This window comes from Anomalospiza imberbis, chromosome 21, assembly GCF_031753505.1.
Source record: "Anomalospiza imberbis isolate Cuckoo-Finch-1a 21T00152 chromosome 21, ASM3175350v1, whole genome shotgun sequence".
NCBI lineage: Eukaryota > Metazoa > Chordata > Aves > Passeriformes > Viduidae > Anomalospiza > Anomalospiza imberbis.
In genome coordinates, this window is record NC_089701.1 from 11149271 (window position 1) to 11172399 (window position 23129).

A 23129-nucleotide genomic window follows, 5' to 3' on the forward strand; every position below is an offset into this window, starting at 1 on the left:
CACACTGTTGCCTTTCTCCATCCCTCCAGGTCCATCCTCACTGGCTTGTTCCCTCCAACATCGGGCTCTGCTACCATCTATGGCCATGATATCCGTACGGAGATGGACAAGATCCGGAAGAACCTGGGCATGTGTCCCCAGCATAACGTGCTCTTTGACAGGCTGACAGTGGAGGAGCATCTCTGGTTCTACTCGCAGCTCAAGAGCATGGCAGAGGAGGAGATCCGCAAGGAGATGGACAAGTAGGCACCCTCCAGCTCCTTTGTCATCATCCATGCCTTTGGCATGAGTGAGTCTCCTTCCTGCTGGCTGTGTTATGGGGGGTGATCTGGTGGCAGAGGTGTCCCATGGAGCAGCTCCACCAAGTGTTTTCCCACCCTTGGGGCGTCAGGCTGTGGAAGTGAGCAGAAGAGTCTCGTAGTCTGACTGCAGCTCAGCAATCCCAGCAGCCGAAGGCTGCAGATACCATGTGGGGAGGAGGCATTACATACTCCCCACAGGTGCTGGGCACCAGTACAGCCCCCCCAGCATTCCTGGTGCTTCTGCCCTGTCCCCAGGATGATTGAGGACCTGGAACTCTCCAACAAACGGCATTGCCAGGTGCAGACTCTCTCAGGTGGCATGAAGAGGAAGCTGTCGGTGGCCATTGCCTTTGTGGGTGGGTCGCGGGCTGTTATCTTGGATGAGCCCACAGCTGGTGTGGACCCATATGCTCGAAGGGCCATCTGGGACCTCATCCTTAAGTACAAGCCAGGTGAGCAGAGCTGGGCAGAGCCTAGCATGCTCCTCTGTGGCGGCCACGGCCCCTCTGCTGAGGCTTTGTGCTGCCATCAGGGAGGACCATCTTGCTCTCCACACACCACATGGATGAGGCTGACCTGCTGGGGGACCGCATCGCCATCATCTCCCATGGCAAGCTCAAGTGCTGTGGTTCCCCACTGTTCCTCAAGAGCACCTATGGTGACGGCTACAAGCTGACAGTGGTGAAGAAGCAGTCAGACACCAGGAATGGCACAGGTCTTGGGAGCAGTGGGACCCTTTGTTAAAGGAGTAGATGGCACCAGCCCTTCTTCAGCCTAGCAAAGGAGAGGTCAATGCCCAAGTACTCCCATCCTGAGTCTCCTTAGGCCACGTGGAGGGCAGAGGGGATGGGGCAGGGGTGTAGGAGGTCCCATTGCTCAGCTTTAATTTTTCCCAGCCGGGTCTTTGGTCAGACCTTACACAATGGCATTTTTCTCTGGGTGCTGGTTCTGTCAAGCCTGTGGGTTGCCCTGTGGATTGAGATGTCCAGTGTGGGTCACATTGCAAAAGACCATCCCCAGGCCAGTCAGGGTGACCAGGAAGCCCCTATGGCACTGGGGAGTAGGGGAAATGTGGGGGGTCTTGGAGGGAGACCAGGTGTGAACTGACCAATGGCTACTGTCTCTCTGCTCCAGAGCTAGGCCACAGTCCCCTGAGTCACTCCTCTGTCAGCCCCTGCTCTGAGCCGCGTGTCTCCGAGTTCATCAAGAAGTATGTGGCCTCCTGCCTCCTCATCTCAGACACCAACACAGAGCTCTCCTACATCCTGCCCAGTGAGGCTGTCAAGAAGGGCTGCTTTGAGAGGCTCTTCCAGGTACCTGCAGGGGCTGGCAGAGTGGGCAGGCAAGGGGCTGTGGCACTGTGGACATCTGCCCTCCTCACACAGCACATTGCTCCCACAGCACTTGGAGCAGAACCTGGAAGAGCTGGACCTCACCAGTTTTGGGCTGATGGACACCACGCTGGAGGAGGTCTTCCTGAAGGTGTCTGAGGAGGACCAGTCTCTGGAGAACAGTGACGTGGGTACGGGTGCTTTGTGGGGGCACAAGGTGCTGCTGGGGCTAGTGAAGGGCTGTGTGATCTTGCTGGGCTTGGTGGCTGCAGGAGTCTCCTGTCCCAGGTAGAGGAGAGATTTCCAGCAGAGCCCATCCTGGTCAAAGGCAGACAGCCTCTGCTTCACTCTGGCTTTACTCTCACCTGGAATAGTGGCTAGCTCTGGTGTCTTCAGTACAGGTCTCCGGAGGACACCACAGAGATGCTCCGAGGGCTGGAGCACCTATGCCATGGAGCCAGGCTGGGAGAGCTGCGGGTGTTGACCTGGAGAAGAGAAAGCTCCAGGGAGACCTCATGGCATCTTCTAGTGCCTAAAGGGGGCTTGAAAAAATGAGAGAGGAATTTTAAATGGGCAGATAGTGTTAAAACAAGGGGGAAATGGTTTTAAACTAAAAGAGGAAAAGTTTAGATTAGATGTTAGAGGGAAATTCTCCCCTGTGTGAGGGTGGTGAGGCCCTGGCACAGGTCATGCAGAGGGGCTGTGGGTCCACCATCCCTGGAAGCGTTCAAGGCCAGGTTGGATCGGGCTTGGAGCAACTTGGTCTGGTGAGAGGTCTGCCTGCACTTGGCAGGGGGCTGGAATGAGATGGGGTCCCTTCTAACCCAAACCAGTCTGATTCTGTGATATGATCCATCCCCAGTTGGTGCCATGCTGCAGCGTAGAGTAGCATGGCTGGTGGCAACCCACATTTTTTCTTCCAGACATGAAGGAGTCCAAGGATGCCCTGCAGCCACCTGCCTCTGAGCTGGGCCCAAAGTCTGAAGCCAACGGGGAGCCCCTGGCCGAAGCGGCCATGCCAGAGAAGCCCGAGGTGGAGCTCAGCAACCTGGTGACCTGCTCCAAGCTGGCGCAGTCACAGGCATCCCTGCGCTCAGTGTCCTCAGTGGGCTCCGTGCGTGGCGATGAAGGTGGGGCTTATTCTGAATTCTTTGGGGATTACGCGCCCCTGTTCGATAACCGACAGGACCCCGATAACATCAGTCTGCAAGGTTGGTGCTGCTGGTGGCCAGTGGCAGGGGCCGGGGAAGGCACTTAGCTGGGACATGGAGGGTTCACCCAGGGTGGGCAGAGCTGACCCGGTCCCTCAGGGTATCTGGTTGTGACTGAGATGGATGGCTGTGACTGCTGGGATGAGAGCCCATGGGTAGGGGGCTAATGGGGCATCCGGCAACACAGCACCCAGAGAGACACAGCCTGGGTGGAAGGGCTGGGAACAGGCTCTTTCCATGAGTTTGCACCCCATGCTGGTAGGCTGTGCATGAGGGTCTCATGCCAAGGCATGGAGCTATGAGAGCAGCCAGTGTTAGCTCTGCCTGTGCCTCCTGTGTGTCTTCAGTGCCACCTTGCAGACTTGCCCCACTAACATGGCCTCTTCCCACACTATCACCAGTTGGGTTTCTCCTCTTGGTTCTTGGGCACAGAATCACTTTCCAGGTGATGGCTTCACCTGTCATACCCTGTCCCAGGTGCAAGGCTCTCCCCCCATGGATGCTGGGATTGCTGGATGGAGAGGGTGCAGGCACCTGCCTCAAGGTTATTGCTGTAGTCAGAGATCCTGTTCTGGATTATCTCACAACTCTTGTGACTAATTTAGGGATGTGCCACCTCTTCCCCCCCACCAGCGCTGTGGGAGGCAGAGCTGGGACAGTGCTGTGACAGAGCTCCCACTGTCTCGCTGGGACTCCCACCTGTGTTTTGTCCCCTGTTCCTGACTGTGCTGACCCCCCACCAGCTGGCAGAGCTGATGAGAAAATTGAGGGGTCCTAGAAAAAGCACCAAATTAGGTTGTTTTTTTTAAACTATTGTCTAAATTTTCCTTTTGGGGCCAAGAGGAACCTGCCAGCCAGATACCATGCTTCTGCCTGCACTGCTGCTGTGGCTCAGTGGTACACTTGGGGTTGGGTGCTGCCCTTACCCTTGGGGTGGCTGAGCTGGGCTGGGTGTCTGGCTCAGCTTCCTGGGAGCCCAGGCAGGTGTGGGAGCAGCTGTGCCAGAGGGCTGATGTCCCTTTCCCTCCCAGAGCAAGAAGCAGAGGTGGAAGCAGAGGATCGTGATCTGGCAGGTCGGGGAAGCTTCAAGCTGGAAGGCTCGTGGCTGAAGCTGCGCCAGTTCCATGGGCTGATCATCAAACGCTTCCACTGCGCCAAGCGCAACACCAAGGCCCTCTTCTCGCAGATCCTCCTGCCTGCCTTTTTCGTCTGCGTGGCCATGACTGTGGCGCTCTCCGTGCCCGAAATAGGTGCATGCAAGCCACCTACCTACCTGCATGCTGGGCGACCTGTTCTTCCTCTCCCAGTGTGGCCACTGGCTGCAGGAGGACAAGGCCAAGACAGTCTCCCTTGTGTGCAGTGGTGCTGTGGGTATGAGCAGATTTCTGTCCTTGTCTCCCCACAGGTGACTTGCCACCCCTCATCCTCTCGCCATCCCAATACCACAACTACACTCAGCCCAAGGGCAACTTCATTCCTTATGCCAACGAGGAGCGGCACGAGTACCGGTGAGAGCTGCCACTGCTGGTGACCAGCACCCCGTGCCCAAAGCCCATCTGTGGGACTGTAAGGGGGGCAAGTGGGGAGGGCAGTCCACAGTAGGCCTAGTGCCAGGGCTGGCTCAGGCTTGGCTAGTGCCATGTCCCCTGATAGAAAGCAACCTCTGTCCTGGCCAGAGTGTCTCTGGGAGAGGTACGAGTCCTGACACTGTGACTAGCAGCTCAGTCATGCCAGGCACAGGCTGTGTGTGCCCATGATAAGTGCCAAGGCCTCAGGGAGGTCCCGGAAGAAGATAGCCATAGTACTGAGATCTGTGTCTCCTACTCCTTGCTCCTGCAGCATTAGGCTGTCTCCTGATGCCAGCCCTCAGCAGCTGGTGAACACTTTCCATCTGCCCTCTGGTGTGGGGGCCACCTGCGTGCTCAAGACACCCTTTAACAACACACTGGACCAGCCCATGCAGACCCTCAACCTCAATAGCAATGAGTCCAAAATGCTGGCAGCCAAGTACTTCGATGCCATGTGCATTGACTCCTTCACCCAGGGCCTTCCGCTTTCCAACTTTGTGCCACCACCTCCATCCCCGGCTCCCTCTGACTACCCCATGTCAGTGGATGAGGACCTGCTCCATGCCTGGAACTCCACAACCTTCTCCACTGTTAAAGGTATTACCTATGCTGGCTGCTCTTTTGTCTGGGATTTGTCTCCAGCAGGGAAGTGATGCCTCTCCTCACAGAATTGGCTCCAGGGACCCTTGGGAGTACCTGTGGTCTGGCCTGGCCACACAGCAGAGCTTTGTAGGGCAGAACTTGTGGCTTTGGCCCTGGAACACTGTCCCCATTGAGCCCCAGCCATGCCAGTAGAGCCCCTTGGATGGTGACACTGTCACAAAGCCCTGTGGCCAGCCTTGTGTCACCTTTGGATGTGGTCCCCAGCCCTTTCTTTCTCCAGCCACGCCTCATGGCCCACCTCTGAACCTCTGTTCCCCCAAAGCTTTTTGCATGTCTATCTCTTGGTCACCAGGACCCTACCTGCCCAGCTGCCCGACCTTCAATCTGTCTCCAGCAGCTGGAGCAGGCAGGAGCCTGTCTGTGAGCCACCCCTTCTGCTCCTCAGGGACCGTGACCTCAGCCCCTGCCCTGCCCCGCATCATCCATGAGCCCATCAAGTGCACGTGCTCCATGCAGGGGACCGGCTTCTCCTGCCCTAGTGGCGTGGGGGGCCATCCCCCACAGATTAAGGTGGTGACAGGGGACATCCTGACAGACATCACAGGGCGCAACGTCTCTGAGTATCTGCTGTACACCTCGGACCGCTTCCGGCTGCACAGGCAAGAGGGGAGGCTGGGAGGGTCTGTCCTGCACCCTAGAGCAGGGGTGAGAACCAGGGGTCTGGGGACACCTGCCCCAGGGTGCTGGCTGGAGTCAGCAACATGCTCAAGCATGGTTCCACCCCTGGAGGTGGGGGGATAGCAGTTGCAGCCTTGTCCCACAGGTATGGAGCACTCACGTTTGGAAACGTCCAGAAATCCATCCCGGCCTCCTTCGGAGCCAGGGCTCCCGCCACAGTGCGCAAGATTGCTGTGCGGAGAACGGCCCAGGTGGGACAGCACTGCACCTCAGGGCAGGGGAGATAGGTGGGGAGGAAAGGGGGCAGCAAGGACCCCTGGAACTGCTCTTCTGCATTGCTCTCCAAGTGCTTTGGGAGGCTCCAGCCACGGGGGAGTGGTCAGCAAGTCTGGCCCAGCAGAGCCAGCAATGGCCTATTCTCCCTGTAGCCTTGAGCACAGGACGCCTGCCCTGTGGGTGGCTGTCCATCCCATCCTAGCCCTCTCTCCCAGTACATCTTTGGGCCCAGCTCTTTTGCCATCTCCCACTGTTCCTCTCTCCTCCTCCAGGTCTTCTACAACAACAAGGGCTACCACAGCATGCCCACTTACCTCAATGCCCTCAATAACGCCATCCTGAGAGCCAACCTGCCCAAGAGCAAGGGCAACCCTGCTGCCTATGGTGAGGATCTGCAAGTGTTTGGGGACAGGAGCATGTCAGGAACAGCATTAGGGTATGATCCAGCCAGGCTCCAAAGTGCAGTGTCCACCTTGGGCCAAGCAGGCTAGTGTCCAGCTGAAACAGGGGTTCACACACCTCAGCTCTGAGATACGAGAGCTGGGATGAGTTCTTTGCCAGGCCTGGGCTGGAATGTCCCGAAGTGCTGCCTGAAAGTGCCTGGGCTTGTGACATGTCTAGGGGTGCTCTCCAGTGAGGGGAGGGTTTGGCCTTGAGGTGCTGAGTTGCTTCACAGGGCCCAGCTCCTCTTGAGCTTCAGGTTGGAAGCCCATCCTGCTCACAGCCAGGACCAGGCAGACTGGGGACGGGTCTGTGTCCCATGCCAGTTTTCATGCTTCCATGTTTCTTCTTGGTCGTTGTTGCAGGCATCACGGTCACCAATCACCCCATGAACAAAACGAGTGCCAGCCTGTCCCTGGATTACCTGTAGGTCCAAGGAGAGGGTCTGAGGGAGGGTGGCTGTCCCTACTGAGTGTGATGGAGTCCATGCTCTCCTTGCTCCCCATCCAGCCTGCAAGGCACAGATGTGGTGATTGCCATCTTCATCATTGTGGCCATGTCCTTCGTCCCAGCCAGTTTTGTGGTATTCCTGGTGGCTGAAAAGGCCACCAAGGCCAAACACCTGCAGTTTGTGAGTGGCTGTGACCCCGTCATCTACTGGTTGGCCAACTACATGTGGGACATGGTAAGCAGGACATGTGGCCCCACTGGCCAAGCCTCCAGGGCTTTGCCAGGGAGTGGGCAGTCACAGAAGTTTCTGTCTTCTTCAGCTAAACTACCTGGTGCCAGCCACGTGCTGCATCATCATCCTGTTTGTGTTTGACCTCCCAGCATATACCTCTCCCACCAACTTCCCTGCTGTCCTCTCCCTCTTCCTGCTCTATGGGTATGTTGCTCAGAGGGGGGTGGTCAGGAGGCACCAGGGATGCCTCCAGAGTCTTATGGGGTGCTGGTTTTAAACTAAAAGATAGCCATTTAGACCAGATATTAAGAAGAAATTTTTCATAATGGGGGTGGTGAGGGCCTGGCACAGATTGCCCAGAGAAGCTGTGGTTGCCCCATTCACGGAAATGTTCAAGGCCAGGTTGGACAGCTTGGAGCACTAGTGGATGGTGTCCCTGCCCATGGCCAGGGACTAGATTAGATGACCTTGGAAGGTTCTTTCCAGTCCAAACCATTCTGTGATGTTCTGCTGCCCCCATAGCTGGTTGGAGGGCAGTGGCTGTGAGGGCTGGGGTGGGAGAGCCTGGGAACAGCAGGATGGAAATGGGCAGTGCCCATTTGGGAGGGGCCCCCATTTGCCCAAGGCTGGGGGCCCCTCTGCTGCCACACTGACGTGTGCTGCTTCTTTGCACCTCCCCAGCTGGTCCATCACCCCTATCATGTACCCGGCCTCCTTCTGGTTTGAGGTGCCCAGCTCTGCTTACGTCTTCCTCATCGTCATCAACCTCTTCATTGGCATCACAGCCACTGTCGCCACATTCCTGCTGCAGCTCTTTGAGCACGACAAGGTACGGCATTCACAGCTCTGCTGAGGGCCACCAGGAAGGGTGATGCTGCCATCTGTTTGTGGGGTGGCTCAGGCTGGGAGGGACCTCAGGAGGTTTCTGTTTCCAGCAGTATCAGCCATGAGACCTGACTGGGCTGGATCTTGGGGATCCTGATCCTACCACTCACTCAGGGTTGTGTGATGGTTATGTTCTCTCTGCTGTCCCCACAGGACCTGAAGGTGGTAAACAGCTACCTGAAGAGCTGCTTCCTTGTGTTCCCTAACTACAACCTGGGCCACGGCTTGATGGAGATGGCCTACAATGAATACATCAATGAGTACTATGCCAAAATTGGTATGGCCTCTTGTTCTTTCCTTCCCTTGTGCCAGGGCATGTGGAGCTGGAGGGGACTACGATGCTGGCACATCCCCTCTGCCTGCCCCATGGGGGTGTCTTGAGGCCCAGAGCAAAAAGCCAAGGGGGTGGACTAGATGGGGCACAGAAAAAGACATGGCTGAGGGTCAGCTGCGGCATGGTGCCAGCATTCCTTGGGCCATCCCTGTTAGCAGCCCCATGGGGAGAAGATGGTGTGAGCTCTGACAGGTGTGTGGTTCTGCTGCTGCTGCACACTGCCTGTGGTGGGCCACAGTGAGGCTGTGGTGGATCTTAGGGCGGCATAGTGTAGGTGTGGTGGGCCGTGGTGGGTCTGTGCTGTGACAGGAGGTATGGGGGCTGCAGGGACTCTCCTTACAGACAGAGTTTCTTGGGGGCTGCGCTGCCCAACCAACACAAGCCTTTTGCCACTTACAGCTTCATCCTGGCCTCAGAAGCTCCCCTGCTCTCTGGTTTTTGAGCAGCTTCTGTACATAATCCAGGTGCTGCTGACATTGTGAGGGACAGTTTTGTGTCAGGGTTTGACAAATCCCCCTGATTCCACTCTCAGCTGTGTTGATTCATCCTACTGAGGTTGAAAACTTGCCAGATGATTTCCACAGCACCCATGCTCTGAGAGGGCATTGTGTTGTGGTCAGCCCAGGCAGCTGTGGTGGGTGAGCATGGGAGCAGTGTCATTGTTATGGGTCAGCTCAGGAGGGACAACCCAGCTGTCTCCATGGGAAGGTGTCTCCAGCTGCTCTCTGCTCTTCCTCCTATTCAGGGCAGTTTGATAAAATGAAATCACCCTTCGAATGGGACATCGTGACACGGGGGCTTGTTGCCATGACAATTGAAGGCTTTGTTGGCTTCTTCATCACCATCATGTGCCAATACAATTTCTTCCGGAAGCCCCAGTGAGTGTGGCACAGGGCAGGGATGTTGGGGTAAAGATTTGCCATTGGGACCCTTGAGCTTCAGGCTGCCCTTCTGACAGTGTTGCGTGGGAGCTGCCCGGTCCTGTCAGGGGTGCAGCTCCTGGTCCCACATTCCCTCCTGCCTCTGCCCTCTCCCACAGGCGCCTGCCTGTCTCCACCAAACCCATTGAGGATGACATTGATGTGGCCAATGAGAGGCACCGGGTCCTGCGTGGTGACGCCGACAACGACATGCTAAAGATCGAGAACCTCACGAAGGTGGGGTCTGCAACAGGCTGCAAGGAGACTCCAGGGACCAGCCCAGCCCAGGGATGTGGGTGAGGCAGTGGGTACAGGCGGCTTCTGGTGGGCTGAGTCCCCATCCCCTTCCCTGCCAGGTGTACAAGTCCCGCAAAATTGGGCGCATCCTGGCTGTGGACCGGCTGTGTGTGGGTGTGCGCCCCGGGGAGTGCTTTGGGCTGCTGGGCGTCAACGGTGCGGGCAAGACCACAACATTCAAGATGCTGACAGGGGATGAGAGCACCACAGGTGGAGAGGCCTTCATTAATGGACATAGGTAAGGGGAGCCTGGGGGCTGCCTGCTTTCCTGGGGATGGGATGGGATCTGCTTGGAGGGCTCCCAGGATAAAGCAGCATGAGTAAGCTTGTGTGTCCCAGTGGGACTCTGCAGCCTTGTGTCCTCCTGGGTGACCATCAACCTGGGATGTGGGTCGAGAGACAGTGGCCCTGTGCTGAGGCTGCCCAGTGGGGTTTTACCTGGGGGAAGATGCTCCAGTGTAAAGGCATGTGAAAGGGGGCTCAGCAGCAGTCCTCACAAAAATAATTCCTTCTTCCCACAAACCCTCAATTCTCTCCCACAGCATCCTGAAGGAGCTCCTGCAGGTCCAGCAGAGCTTGGGCTACTGCCCCCAGTTTGACGCGCTCTTTGATGAGCTGACGGCCCAGGAGCACCTGGAGCTCTACACCCGCCTGCGTGGCATCCCCTGGAAGGATGAGGAGCGGGTAGGGCTCTGAGCAAGCAGTTGGCAGTATCCAAGGGCTGGTGCTGTGCCACAGGGATGGCATGTCACTGGACAGCAGCGGCAGCCTGAGCCAGTGCTGCTGCTCTCACGGCAGTGCCACCCTAGCAGTGTGCCCACATGGGCTGGCAGAGCCAGGCACATGCCATCGCAGGTCCCCACCAGTTCTCACGGCTGTGCCAGGGGCTGACATGGGGCTTCCCTGATTGGCACATGGCTAGTAGTCCCCTCAGCAGCTGATGTGCCAGGAAGCCCAACCCCTGCCTGCTCTGCCAGCCCCGTGGCCTTGGCAGGATGACAGCAGTCCCCCATGCCTTGCAGGTGGTCAAGTGGGCACTGAAGAAGCTGGAGTTGACCAAGTACGCAGACAAGCCTGCCAGCACCTACAGCGGGGGCAACAAGAGGAAGCTATCCACAGCCATCGCGCTCATCGGATACCCAGCCTTCATCTTCCTGGTGCGCCCTGAGGGTAGAAAAATAACTCTGGGTGGGAGGTGCCCACCCCCTGCTTCACCACACACCATGCATCTCCTGGAGTGTGGGATGGTGGCCTGAGCTAGACGCAGGACAGAAAGGGCGTGGCAGGGTCCATCCCAGGGCTGGCATGTCTGAGGGTGCTGTCTATCCCCCAGGATGAGCCAACCACAGGGATGGACCCCAAGGCACGGCGCTTCCTCTGGAACCTCATCCTGGATGTCATCAAAACGGGTCGCTCCGTGGTGCTCACATCTCACAGGTCCAGAGGGGTTCTGTTCCCATGATGACTCCGAGCACCTGGGGTGCTGTGTGGGAGGGAGAGGGCTCTCCAGCATTTGGCTCCCTGGTCCCTGGCATGAGGAGCAGGGGGAGCCTGGGACACCCTCTGTTGCCTTCTCTCATCCCTGGTGGTGGGGCCACAGCACTTGGGTGATGGCCTGGGAGACCTAGCTCTCCACCTACCCCCACCATAGCCCTGGCATTGTCTTCTGATGCCCTCCACTGAACCCTCCTTTGTCACCCCAGCATGGAGGAGTGTGAGGCCCTCTGCACCCGCCTGGCCATCATGGTGAATGGGCGGCTCAAGTGTCTTGGCAGCATTCAGCACCTGAAGAACAGGTAAGAGCCTGGCAGGAGCTCAGAATGCCTGCATGGGGCCCAGCAGCCTGTGTGCGCTACTGGGCAGGAGGGGGCTGGATCCCCATGGTTGGGTGACAGTGTGGCATCTGTGACAAGATACCAGCCCTCTGTGGGTGCTGCTTTAGAGGTGGGCAGGGAACGGGGTCACTGAAGTGTCTTGCCACTGTTCTGGTGTCCAGTAGTGGCTGCCTGAGAGCATCGTCCCCTTCCATAGGGTCGTGGGGGTGCAGATGAGGGGGCAGGTTCTCATTCAGTGCCTTGTTCCTGTGTAGGTTCGGTGATGGCTACATGATCACAGTGCGCACCAAGTCCAGCCTCAATGTCAAGGAGGTGGTGAGGTTCTTCAACCGTAACTTCCCTGAGGCTGTCCTCAAGGTGAGCTGCCTATGGTGGCCATGCTGTCCCCTGCCAGTCCCCACTTCAGGGCACAAGCAGCCTTCGTCCTCCATGGGGTGATGGGAGGGAATCTGGGAGTGAGGACTCAGTGCCCCCTCGGTGATCACCCCCCAGGAGCGTCATCACACCAAGGCCCAGTACCAGCTGAAGTCGGACCAGATCTCACTGGCACAGGTCTTCAGCAAGATGGAGCAGGTGGTGGATGTGCTGGGCATTGAAGACTACTCTGTCAGCCAAACCACACTGGACAATGTAAGACTGGAGACAGCATGGGCAGCTGGATGCTTGTCCCCAGGGACTGTCAGGATCTGCCTTTGGGGCAGGGATTGGAGCTAGATGGGGAACGTGGTGGCAACCACCGCACGGCAGGATGCCCTGGGTCCTGACCTGGCAAGCGTGGGGTGGAGGTGCTTGCAAATACCTGAGTCTCCTGCCCCTTCCTTCCTCAGGTGTTTGTGAATTTTGCCAAGAAGCAAAGTGACAACCTGGAGCAGCAGGAGACCAGCCCCAGCAGTGTCCTGCAGTCACCCTTGGAGCATGTGCTGAGCCTGCTGCGCCCCCGCACCGCCCCCACTGAGCTGCGGGCCCTTGTGGTGGAGGAGCAGGAGGACCTGGAGACTGATGATGAAGGCCTCATCAGCTTTGAGGAGGAGAGGGTGAGAGGTTGTCCCCAGATCTGGGTGTTACTGGTCCCACCTATGTCTGTGCCACAGGCCCTGGGACTGGGTGCTGTGACACCAAAGAGGTGACACAGTAGAGTGGCTGGACCTGGGAGGGGTAGGGGCTCTCTGCTCTGCTGCCTGTGCCAGACTTTGGCCCCAGATGCCCTGGGTACGCTGGCTAAGTGGGCAGCCCCTGAGCCCTGCCTGTCTCCCTGCTCAGGCTCAGCTCTCCTTCAACACGGACACTCTGTGCTGAGACCCGGGGGACAACCATGTTGTCAAGCCACCAAACCCTTTTGGCCTCTCCTCCCCTTTGCCCTGTGGAGTGGAGTTGCCGCAGCTGGAGCCACATGCCAGGGAGAACGCAGTGGGTACAGCAATGCCTGGATGGACCTCGGAAGCCACCACTGGGGTGGCTTTTGCCCCCTTCTGCTCCTCTGGAGCAGCATCACTGCGTGGTGCCGGGGGCATGGTCCTCAACATGCCACGGATGGAGACTGTGAAGGGAAAGACATGGCTTGGTGCCAGCACTGCCAGCCCCACTCGCTTTGGGGCAGAGACACACAGGCCTGTGAGTGGTGCCTTTGGACACCAATGTTGCACTCACTCTGGGGACCCTTGGCTGTGGCTACCTCCCCAGGCCTGGCCCCGTGGAGCTAGAAGATGGATGGCTGCTTCCTCATCACCCCTGGCTGATGCTGCCCTGGGCACCACTGGGGCAGATGCTCTGGTCCTTCATCTATAACCGATTTCTGTCATGAGTGGGATGTCACTGGGAGTCTCGGCCTCACTAGTACCTCCTGCCCACCATGGGGTCTGTTCGCCCTGGCCCTGCCTGGCCTTGGGCACTGGCTTCGTCCCCAGGCAGCAGTGCTGTTGCAGAGGCACGTGGTGGGGCAGAGGGGTATTTCACAGGGTATTTCACATGCTGGCACCAGCTGTTTCTCCCCTCTGCCCCATATCATGTCCCTCACCCTCAAGTCTCTGATCCTGCCTCCTTCCTGTCTTCACCACTTGCTTGCCCTCTCACAGGGTATTGCTGCAGCTCTGCCACCTTTCTGCTGTGTCCCCTTCCACTTTGCTTTAGCCCTGACACTTGTTCCTCAGTGTCCAGCCCTGTACAAGGAACCAGCTGCACTAGGTTCTTATTGTTGGGTCACTGGTGGTACTGGAAGAGGGGTTGCAGCACCCCAACTTGGCTTTGGAAGCTGGTGGTGGGGTGGCCTTAAGGTACGAGGTCAGGACAGTCAGGGTGGGTGCCAGCAGCCTGGCAGAGGTGCCTGGGGTGGTGGGGGGGGGGGGGGAAGGATGGACTGCAGTAGTGGGACTGGCAGTGTCACTGGCCAGCAGCGGGCACACCCTCTGTCAGCAGTGCCCCTCCTTTTTGCAGAGGGTCCTGCTGCTTTGTCACTCACAGGGACCATGGCTGGTGCCTGCAGCTCTCAACAAGCTGCAGCTGTGCCCAGAGGTGGGCCTGTGATGCTGACCCCGCCCCCACCACTGCTGGGTGCCAGTCTTTGGCAACACCCCAGGGTGGCTATGCACCTTCCTGGGGAGCAGCCATGGTCTGTCTGCCCTGTGTGCTCTGATGCCCTCTCTGCCTCCCTGGCACAGGCTTGGCTGGAGGGCCTGAGCAGCACTAGGCACCTCAGCTGGCTGGTATGGGAGGTGGGGAGAGGCTGGCTCTGGCCCCATTTGGGCACAGGAGCAGGGCCTGACCTCAACTGTCCCCATGCCCTCTGGTCCTATCAGGCCCAAATACCACCTGCTATGGATTGTGATATAGTATACAGTATTTTCAATAGGGGGAAAACTGGGGGAAGAAGCTCTATTTTCAGACCTTTTTTTTTTTTTTTTTTATGGCGTATGGGAAACTGGCTGGATCTGGGATGGGTTGGAGGGCACAGGGGGGCAGCCCCCACCAGTATGCCCCTGCTCCTATGCTGGCCACACTCTGCCTTCCCAGGGCATGCTGGGGGACAAGCCAGCTCAAAGTTTGCCCTTTGCCATCAGGGAGAAGGGATAGCATCATCTCTGAGTCCCCAGCTGTCACCTTGGTGGCAGCCTGGGGCACCCCAGGGTGCTCTGGGCTTTATCCTTGCCCCATACCTGCCACACTACACTCTTGTTCCAGGTACCAGAAGGGCACTGGCACCCCAGTCACAAAGTGTCTTCCCAGTCCACCCAGTCCTTCCCCTGCCACCATGCTGTCATCCGCATGGCTTCTGAGGGTTGGTGGAGGTGCCCATACAGCCTGGGTGGCCACAGTGGCCTACCTGCTGTGGGCTTAGTGCTGCCCGAGCACAGTCGCTGTACTAGAGTCAGTCCAAGGGTGGTAGGTAGCTACCAGTCCAAGGAAGGTAGCACCCCAGGGCAGGGGTGGCTGCTGCCTTAACACTGTTCACTTCATTGAGTTTGGCCCCGCTTCCAGCCTTGCCTCCCCCTCCACGTCCTTGGCCACCAGCCACGGGCATGGCGCCAGTGCCATGCTAAGCCCCAGGTGTGGGGCCCCTGGGGGTGGGGACGTCTTGGAGCTGCCTGTATATTGCTACCAAACAAAAAGAAGATGAAATGTGAAAATAATGATCGTTTTAAATAAAAAATAGTAACTGAATCCATTGAGGCTGTGTAGTTGGGCATGGGGGAAATGGCAGGGCTGGGTGCCTGGGAGGGCCTGGGCTGAGGAGGAGAATGGCAGTGCCCAGGGTGGGGGTGCAGGATCCTGCTAGGGGCAGGGAGTGCTGGGGCACAACACGGGTCTGTGCCTAGTGCTTGTCATCATTCAAGCAGTGTGGGGTGGTTGGGGTACAGGCAGGAGTGGCAGCAGCTGGCAATGCCACCAGCTGCACTTACTGGCCTGGGGTTGGCGGCAACTACGGTGGCAGGGCCCCATGGCAGGGCATCCTGTCTGTGCCATGGGGCCAGGCGTGGGTGGGAGCGGGTGCACCCTGAGGAGGAATGTGGGCTGGGAGGGGCGGTGGTTTCAGCTGGGGCACTCAGAATGCAGCCAGCAGTGCAGCAGCAGCCGCCACGCAGCATGGCCAAAAAACCCCAAATCCAGCTCTTCATCAAGGTAAGGGGGGGTCCTCAGGTCAGTGCCCCAGGCCCTGACAACCAACCCTGGCAGTGCTGTGGTGGGGTGGCTGGGCTGCCCCTGCCCACTGCAGTGCCCAGATGTGGGGCACTGGGCAGGCAGGGGGGCAGACAGTGGGCAGCGGGTCAGGCACCGGGTAGGCAATGAGGCTGACAACAGGCAGCGGGGCAGGCAGGGGCAGCAGGCAGGTGGGGGGATAGGCAGCAGGCAGTACAGGCAGCGGGCAGCTCGAGCTCTTCTCCAGGGCACACTGCTTGCTGCTTCCTGCCCTGCAGGCACAGGGGCTGTGGGGGCTAAACCTGGGGAGGTTGGACCAGGTTCCCCCGCAAAAGCAGGGCCTAGCAGGCCAGCACCACAGCATCTGCCTACACCTGTCAGGCCCTTCCCAGCCACCACCTGGCCAGGGCAATCTGTCTGGCTGTGCAGGCCAGGACAGGGCTCATCTGAGATTGTGGCTGGGGTTGACAGGGCCACCAGTATCTGTGTCACCTTCCTCTGGCACCCCTCTGCTGCTGGACTGTCCCCTGCCACCCCTGCTGCCACTACTGCTCTCAAGCCCTAGTCCCACTGGCACTGTGAGGCTGCCGCAGCTGGGAGGTCCTTGTCCCCAGAGGGTGCCACGTCTAGCACCTGCTTTGCCAGGTGGCTGCTCTGGGGTGTGGCACTGAGGCTCTGGGAGCAGGCAGAGGCCAGGAGCTGGCGCCTTGCCGGACATAGCAGGTGCCATGGACAGCAGCACAGCTTGCCAGGCTGGGCTGGGGCATGTGCCCTGTCACCTTCACCCTGTATCCTCTGGGGCAGACCCCACTGAGACCGTGCCAGGGTGAAAGGGCATCTGAGCTCTCCTTCTGTGCCCACAGGCAAGCGAGGACGGGGAGAGCATAGGGCACTGCCCCTTCTGCCAGCGGCTCTTCATGGTGCTGCTGCTCAAAGGGGTGCCCTTCACCCTCACCACTGTGGACGTGAAGAGGTGAGTGGTGGCCCCCTCCCAAGGGGTGCCAGCCCTGGGGCCAGGATCATGTGCAGGATGGGGGGTTGGTAGGTCCCCAACACTTTTGGGAAGGGATGTGAAGGGTGGGCACTATGGGATGCATGAAGCTTTTTGCACCTCCCCAGGTGACCACTGGTGCTTGGGGGAGGTTGGGAGGTATTTACTTGGGCACACACTGAGGCAGAAGGGGCCTGAGGGCACCACCTTGTGCACCAGCCCACCAGAATTCCCTTTGCTTGGGACATTTGCACAGTGTGGACACACACACACACACGGTGCCCTGCAGAACCCTGGACATGCCAGGCATCAGTGGTGTACCCATCTACCATAGGGCGCTGGATGTGCTGAAGGACTTCGCACCAGGTGCCCAGCTGCCCGTCCTCCTCTACAACGGCGAGCCCAAGACCGACACCATCACCATTGAGGAGTTCCTGGAGGACCAGCTGGGCCCCCCCATGTCAGTGGCTGGTGCTGTCTTGAGAGGAGGAAGGGGGGCCCCTAAAGAAGGCCAGGACAATCTGAGGGATGAGGGGGCTGACAGCACATGAGCCTGTCAGCCTCTGGTACCTGCTTCAGCTGTGCCCTTGTCCCCCACAGTCTGGTCCCGCAGTACCCAGAGTCAAGCCTGGCTGGGAATGACATTTTCCACAAATTCTCTGCCTTCATCAAGAACCCGGTACCTGCCCAGGATGAGGGTGAGGAGCAGGTGGGGGAGCACCCCATGCAACCTCTTGGGTGCCACACCCCAAAGCTTAGCCTGGTCACACTGAGGTTTCCCAGTCCCCTCACCCAGTCCAGTCGGGTCTGTCCAGGCACTGCCCTCTCCACATGGGCCAGTGTGACTATGCTAGGTCTCTGTGGGAGGGCAGAGGCAGGTGCCAGCCTGAGCCAGGTGGGAAGAGGCTGAGAGGTGCTGCCTGGACACCTGGGCTGGGCTGGCAGGAGGCCACAGCAGAGCAGGGGCCCCATACCCGCAAGCAGGGCTGTACTGTGACCTGGCCACCCTCCCTGCAGCACTGCAGCGGAGCCTGCTGCGGGCCTTGCTGAAGCTGGATGAGTACCTGAGCACCCCTCTGGCACACGAGCTGGCCCAGGACCCCCACCTCCGGGCCTCCCAGCGCCATTTCCTTGATGGAGACCACCTCACATTGGCTGACTGCAACCTGCTGCCAAAGCTCAACATTGTTCAGGTAAGCCACGGGCATCCCAGCACCATGCCCTTCTCCTTTCCCTGGCATCCCTATGCCCTCATTCGCCTCTTGGTACCTACAGCAAGTCCCTGCTCTTTTCCCAGTTGGTCTCTCAGTTCTGTGCCCCCCAGCATCCCTCTCCCCACTGCCCAGCACCACGCCCTCCCACAGATCCCTCTCCTCTCTGCATCCCGAGTGCCAGCCCTCCACTGTACAGTGCTATGAATGTCTCTGGCTCCCTGCCACCCTCCCCAACTGGTGCCTGCCCTGGTGGTAGAGCCCTCCTTGGTACAGTATCGGGCAAGTCTCCCCTGTTTGTACCTGCAGGTTGTGTGCCAGCACTACCGCCACTTTGGGATCCCCAAGGACCTGCAGGGTGTGTGGCGGTACCTCAACAGTGCCAGTGAAACCAAGGAGTTCAAATACACCTGCCCCAATAGCCAAGAGATTATACAAGCCTATCGTTCCGTGGTCCGGGCACCGCAGTGAGCCGGGCACATGCCCTGGTGGGTGCAGGGCCAAGGCTGTGGTCAGGCAGGAGGTCAGTGCCCACCCTGCTCCTGCCTGCAGGGGCTCAGGAGAGCTGTGCCCCTTGCACCCAAATTCCCTTCACTGGCACACAGGTGCTGGCAGCAATCTGCAGTGACTCTTGTGCCACCCACCCTTCCTCAAAACCAGGACAAGCTCTGTGGCCCCTCAAACATGAGAATGAGGGCAAGGGGGCACAGCCACGGGCACCATCGGTGCCATAGCTGTGCCCAGCTGAGGGCAGGAGCAGAGTTGGGGACAGCAAGCTGCCCTGCAGCCACTTGCACAGGCAGGCACACTGTGCCACACACCTGGGCAGCAGGCACCACAGGGTGCCCTCACACCTGCAGGTGAGGGGACCTGGCACAGCCATAGAGAGCTAGGAACAGAGCTGGAGGGGGATAGCACAGGCAATGAGCACAGGTCAGCACCCCCAAAACTCACTATTAAGGAAGCTCTCAACAGACTTGGGGGTTGTGAAGCAGGGAAAGCCCAAGCTAAGCTTCAGAGTTCCCGGAAATCAATAAAAGCTTTGCAAGTAAGACCGGTGTGAGTCTGGAGTGACCACCCCAGCAGCTCCTCCCTCACAAGGCTTTGTACTGACATCCTCATCCTCTCCCAGTGCCCAGCAAAGCAGAACCCACCCTCCCAGCTCTCCAGAGAGGTTGGCCAGGTTCTAACCACACAACTGTCAGCCCACTTGCAAAAGCTGGCAGGGGAGGGAACTTCTCTGAGGCCTGGACATCTGGGTTCAGCTGAAACAGGCCCAAGGCTTCCTGAGAACGGGAGAGGCAGAATGGACAGACACACACAGAGAGACCGGCTGGCTAAAAACACCTTTACTGGCAAGAAGCAAAGCACAAGTGACCTTTCCATTCCACGGTATCAAAGCTCCATCCAAACTCCACCAGTTCATGGTAAGTGAAGTCAGGAGCTGGTCCCTACCAGCAGGGAAGAGCTGCAGGGGAAAACCCCACCATGCTGGTGTCCCCTCTGCTCCAACTGTTCCCCCAAAGGGGAAAGCTGAGGGGTGGCTGCCAGGTACCGCTGCCTCTGCTGTCGAGGAGCTCAGCAGGTCCGGAACAACAGGGACACCCCTCCTCATTCAGACACAGGGGTCCATAGGGCTGTCATCAAGGCACAGGACAGCACCCATCAGGAGTCCTCAAAATTCACTCCAGATGGCACCTTCTTGCTGGAAGGAGACAGAGGAAACATCAGAGTCACGAGCCCCAAGCCCTGCTGCCACGTAACTTCGGAGCAGAGCCCGCAGGGTGCCCAGTGAGCAGCATCCAGCCCCAGCACTGACCTTTTGAAACCAGGGTTAATGAGAGACTCCCCTGGTACCTTCATTTTGGCTGGCAAAGCTGAGCCAGAAGCCTTACTCTTCCTGGGGCTGGGATCTGCCTTGGTCAGGAACAGGCAGGACACAAATTACAGGTTACCCAGGAGCTCTGGCAGCCCTTCCAGTCCCTCCACGGCCAAGGGGAACCGCCGGGAGCCCAGCCTGGCAGGACCAGCAGCCACAGGGGGCAAGAAAGGGCCAGACATGGCCTCCTCTCCCAAAAGGAGCCATGGATCCACCACAGCCTCCAGTCTGGAAGCACAGCAAAACCTGCCCTCCTTCTGAGGCTGGCAATGCCCAGCCTTTGACCTGAGCATCCCAGACACCCTGAGAGCAACCACATTAAGCCCTGCCCCTGCTCTGCCTGGAAGAGCACCAGGACAAGGGGTGGCTGCCAGCAGCCACAGCTGAGGGCACTCAGAGTGTCCAGGAGAGCACATGGATACAGGACCAGCAGCCTCCAGGAGGGAGAAGACAAAAGATTGCAGGAGCAGGGCAGGTGCCCCTGGCAGTGCCTACCTGGCAGGAAGAGCCGCTGACTCCAGGCAGCATTCTTCTCAGGGCTGCAGGAAGATGCTAATTTCTCCACTGCTACTGAGACAGGAGCCAGAGACAAAGCTTGTGACAACACCCCCCAATTCCGCATGCAGCACTTCAAGCCTCCCCAGCCAGCTCCCTCCACAGCCAAATTGAGCCCCATTCTCCTCTTAGCACTTCCATCCAGACTGCTGCTGCTCCAAAATCTTTCCAGACCCCTCAAAGAAAGATATCTGTGAGATGATTCCCACATTCAGGATGCTAGTGCGGTGCTGGCCATGAGGACAAGGGCTATGTTTCCACACAGAGACATACCACTGTATCCTCTGGGCCCAGGCAGGGTCTCTTCTGCCTGCGGAGGTCTGGTGCTTTGAGAATGGGCCAGCCCAAACAGGGAAGAGACGGGCAGCAGCTCTTCTGCCGGCCTACTGGGACCGGTGAGAAGAAACCACCTGGGGTGAAGCCCTCTCCTGCTGCGGCTGAACTGGGGCACCTAGGGCACTTCAGGTGGGGGTGACCACCCCATGAAAGTGGCAGGAGCTGCTAGCCCTCCCCTCTTCTAAACCCACCACGGACCTTCCAGGCGCCTCTCCAGGCTCTCGATGCAGCCGGCCATGCCGAAGACCAGCGCCTGCAGCTGGCTGCGCGCCTCGGCGGCGGGCAGCTGGACGAGGGCCAGGGCCGGGCACTGCGGCTCCTCCGGCAGCCGCAGCGTGGCCGAACCCGGGCCCAGGCTCAGCGCGGCAGCCCCGTGACCGAGGGCAGCCCTGCGGGGAGCGAGGGTGAGGGGAGCGGGAGAGGGGGGGGAGGGCCCGGGCGAGGTGGGACCGAGGGTGGCGGGGAGCCCGGGCGAGAGGGTGCCCGTAGCGAGGGAGGTCGCAGGGCAGTGGCACCCACCTGAGCATCGCGCCAAGCTCCTCCGGCGGGCACCGCTGCAGAGGGAGAGGAGAAGGAGAGCGCGTCCAACACGGCCTGGCCTGGGTCCAGATCCATCCCTGCCCCGCCGGCACCCCGGGTCTCAGCCATGGGCTCTCCCGCCGCCCCCTGTTCTCCCCGGTACATACAAAGCCGAGCGCCGGGCAGCCACCGAGCTCGCCGGCCCAGACCTCCATCGCGTCGGTCACACTGCGGGAGGAAGCAGCTCAGGCCAGGGCTGCTCGACCCCCGCCCGGCCCCGTGCTCGCCTCCCACCTGCTCCTTCTCCCGCCCCGCTTTCACTAGACGGTGCCGTCGGGTCCGCAGTAGCAGCGGAATCGGCCTGTCCCTGTTCGGAGCACATGAAAAGGCCCTACCGGTTCCGCCATGGCCGCGGCGGAAGGGGCGGGCGCAAGGGACGGGTCCTGCCCAGGGCCGGGACCGGCAGCTTCGCCATGGTGAATCTGGGCGTACGGTGGGTGGAGGATGATGTAGCCGCCAAGCACCCGGTGCGCCCCGCGGGGGACGGGCTGGGGGGCCTGGGAGTGCGGGGGACGCTGGGGATGAGGGGGCTCGGTGGGCCTCCGGCCCTCGCGCTGACGCCTTCCCGCAGGCGCTGCAGCAGTACGCGGCCTGCCAGTCTCACGCCTTCATGAAGGGCATCGGCACCTTCCTGGCAGGTAGGGGCCGGTCCAGCCACCCCGGCATCCCCCGGGCCGCTCCCTGGGGGCAGCGGGGACGTCCCGGCCGTGTCCTTTAACCTTGGCCCCGGTCTCAGCAGGCAGCGGGGCCGCCTTCGTGGTGCAGAAGATGGCGCGGCAGAAACTGCCGTACAGCCCGCAGTGGAGCCTGCTGTTGGCTGCGGGTAAGTGCCCAGCCCGAGCGGTACAGAGGGCTGTTTGCCATTGTTGTGGCGGTTCGTCTCTGGCTCCAGCCGCCTCCCTGTGCCCCGGTCCCCAGGGCTCAGGAGGGTTCGCGGCAGCAGATGCTGTCCCCACCGTGGTGCTGCTGGCACTCCCAGGAGCACCTCGGCCGCCCCAGCTGCAGGGTCCCTCGGAAGCTACGTGGTAACCAGAGCTGAGACGCAGAAATGCTCCAACTTCTGGATTTTTCTGGAGACGGGCAAGTCCCTACAAGAGCTTGCCGTGACTGGTGGGGTGTCTCAGCCCGCAGGTACAGTCATATCTTCCTACTGCTTTGCCTGAGCTTCTTGTGCCTCGTTCTTCCCTGCTGCAATAGTTACTTTGCTGTTCCCGTCTTGTAATTTAGCTGGTGACCGTGTCATTGCCAAAATATCATTATTAAGTCCCACACTGGCACCCTGTAGCCAAGGGATGGGAGCAGGAGCACCCATGGTGGGTGGAGCTCCTTACCTTGTTTCATGCCTCCCCTGTCCAACTGTGCCAGGTGCACAGTGGGTTCTTGAGCAGGGCTGGTGATGTGGGTTGGGTGCACTTGCTGCTGCCTTCTGCCCTGCCTGTTTTGGGTATTCACGAAAGCCAGCACAAAAGGCTATTTGCTGGAAGAGGAAGGAGAAGGTAAGGGATGGAGAGAGCAACTGAGGTTTGGAGGGATTTGCTGCTCAGTAGGGTGGGCGGAATTGGAAGGGCATCAAGACAGACGCTGCTGGACAATTCTTATTGCTGCTCGCTGCTTTCTCCCTTACATACCTTGAGCTCCCAAAGCTAGGCCAACTTGAAGAGGCTTTATGGGCTTCCCCAAGGCTCTGTGGTTCTTTGCCCATGCTTGGCAAACTCACCAGGGTAGTTGGAGGTCCAGGGAACTTGTTCTTTCTTGTTGCAGAAAACCTGACTAGTGCAGAAGACAGGGACGGCGCTGCAACACTGGTGAGGAGGAACAGGTACGGTGATGTGGTGGAGTAGACAGCAGAGCATAGACTGCCGTGCCCGTGTCCTGCTTCACCCTCTCCTGTCTACCCAACCTGACGCTGCCCATCACACTGCTCACCATGAGGGTGGTGGGCTTGGTGACACTTCTGGAAATCTCAGAGGAGTTGATCCTGCAAGAGAGAGAGCATGGTGGGGGCACCTCAGGGGATTGCTGCCTGCCCCATGGCCTCTGCACATTGCACTGGGGGTACAATAAAAGTTCAGAGCTGAATGCAC

General features: G+C 59.3%; 4 protein-coding genes and 1 long non-coding RNA gene across 12 annotated transcripts in view; 3 read left to right on the forward strand and 2 right to left on the reverse strand.

Moving 5' to 3' along the window:
* ABCA2 (ATP binding cassette subfamily A member 2) overlaps positions 1-15017 on the forward strand; it is a 33147-nt gene extending 18130 nt beyond the window's left edge. The window contains exons 22-49 of the mRNA XM_068211722.1: positions 30-242; positions 558-754; positions 835-1017; positions 1437-1615; positions 1704-1824; positions 2557-2844; positions 3876-4094; positions 4250-4352; positions 4684-5009; positions 5461-5674; positions 5839-5944; positions 6242-6353; positions 6776-6836; positions 6921-7095; positions 7181-7296; positions 7774-7921; positions 8131-8254; positions 9057-9189; positions 9351-9468; positions 9588-9766; positions 10071-10212; positions 10551-10685; positions 10862-10965; positions 11232-11324; positions 11618-11720; positions 11856-11993; positions 12191-12397; positions 12624-15017. Coding sequence (XP_068067823.1) covers positions 30-242; positions 558-754; positions 835-1017; positions 1437-1615; positions 1704-1824; positions 2557-2844; positions 3876-4094; positions 4250-4352; positions 4684-5009; positions 5461-5674; positions 5839-5944; positions 6242-6353; positions 6776-6836; positions 6921-7095; positions 7181-7296; positions 7774-7921; positions 8131-8254; positions 9057-9189; positions 9351-9468; positions 9588-9766; positions 10071-10212; positions 10551-10685; positions 10862-10965; positions 11232-11324; positions 11618-11720; positions 11856-11993; positions 12191-12397; positions 12624-12659 — 4273 coding nt within the window. The 3' untranslated portion in view covers positions 12660-15017. The remainder of the gene's footprint in view (positions 1-29; positions 243-557; positions 755-834; positions 1018-1436; positions 1616-1703; positions 1825-2556; positions 2845-3875; positions 4095-4249; positions 4353-4683; positions 5010-5460; positions 5675-5838; positions 5945-6241; positions 6354-6775; positions 6837-6920; positions 7096-7180; positions 7297-7773; positions 7922-8130; positions 8255-9056; positions 9190-9350; positions 9469-9587; positions 9767-10070; positions 10213-10550; positions 10686-10861; positions 10966-11231; positions 11325-11617; positions 11721-11855; positions 11994-12190; positions 12398-12623) is intronic.
* LOC137486409 (uncharacterized) overlaps positions 14129-23129 on the reverse strand; it is a 35384-nt gene continuing 26383 nt past the window's right edge. Inside the window, exon 2 of the long non-coding RNA XR_011005715.1 lies at positions 14129-14486. This is a non-coding gene — a long non-coding RNA (uncharacterized lncRNA). The remainder of the gene's footprint in view (positions 14487-23129) is intronic.
* CLIC3 (chloride intracellular channel 3) lies at positions 15061-18739 on the forward strand. The gene is made up of 6 exons (XM_068211724.1): positions 15061-15476; positions 16358-16467; positions 16820-16945; positions 17065-17183; positions 17503-17678; positions 18006-18739. The coding sequence occupies exons 1-6, from the start codon at positions 15237-15239 to the stop codon at positions 18165-18167; spliced, it is 933 nt and encodes a 310-aa protein (XP_068067825.1). The 5' UTR covers positions 15061-15236; the 3' UTR covers positions 18168-18739.
* PAXX (PAXX non-homologous end joining factor) lies at positions 19031-21437 on the reverse strand. 5 transcript variants are annotated; one of them, XM_068211705.1, is made up of 7 exons: positions 21307-21437; positions 21153-21213; positions 20986-21020; positions 20665-20855; positions 20071-20142; positions 19516-19609; positions 19031-19401 (listed from the first exon to the last, which is right to left on the reverse strand). In XM_068211705.1, the coding sequence occupies exons 1-7, from the start codon at positions 21390-21392 to the stop codon at positions 19362-19364; spliced, it is 579 nt and encodes a 192-aa protein (XP_068067806.1). In that variant the 5' UTR covers positions 21393-21437; the 3' UTR covers positions 19031-19361. The 5 variants fall into 5 exon arrangements, 4 of the variants coding, with proteins under 4 accessions (XP_068067806.1, XP_068067807.1, XP_068067805.1 ...); XM_068211706.1 differs by lacking the exon at positions 19516-19609; XM_068211704.1 differs by having other exon boundaries at positions 19031-19609.
* TMEM141 (transmembrane protein 141) lies at positions 21366-23124 on the forward strand. 4 transcript variants are annotated; one of them, XR_011005713.1, is made up of 6 exons: positions 21366-21512; positions 21617-21683; positions 21785-21868; positions 22045-22176; positions 22419-22566; positions 22807-23124. XR_011005713.1 is itself a non-coding variant. In XM_068211715.1 (5 exons), the coding sequence occupies exons 1-5, from the start codon at positions 21366-21368 to the stop codon at positions 22884-22886; spliced, it is 510 nt and encodes a 169-aa protein (XP_068067816.1). In that variant the 3' UTR covers positions 22887-23124. The 4 variants fall into 4 exon arrangements, 3 of the variants coding, with proteins under 3 accessions (XP_068067816.1, XP_068067817.1, XP_068067818.1); XM_068211715.1 differs by lacking the exon at positions 22419-22566; XM_068211716.1 differs by lacking the exon at positions 22419-22566 and having other exon boundaries at positions 22051-22176.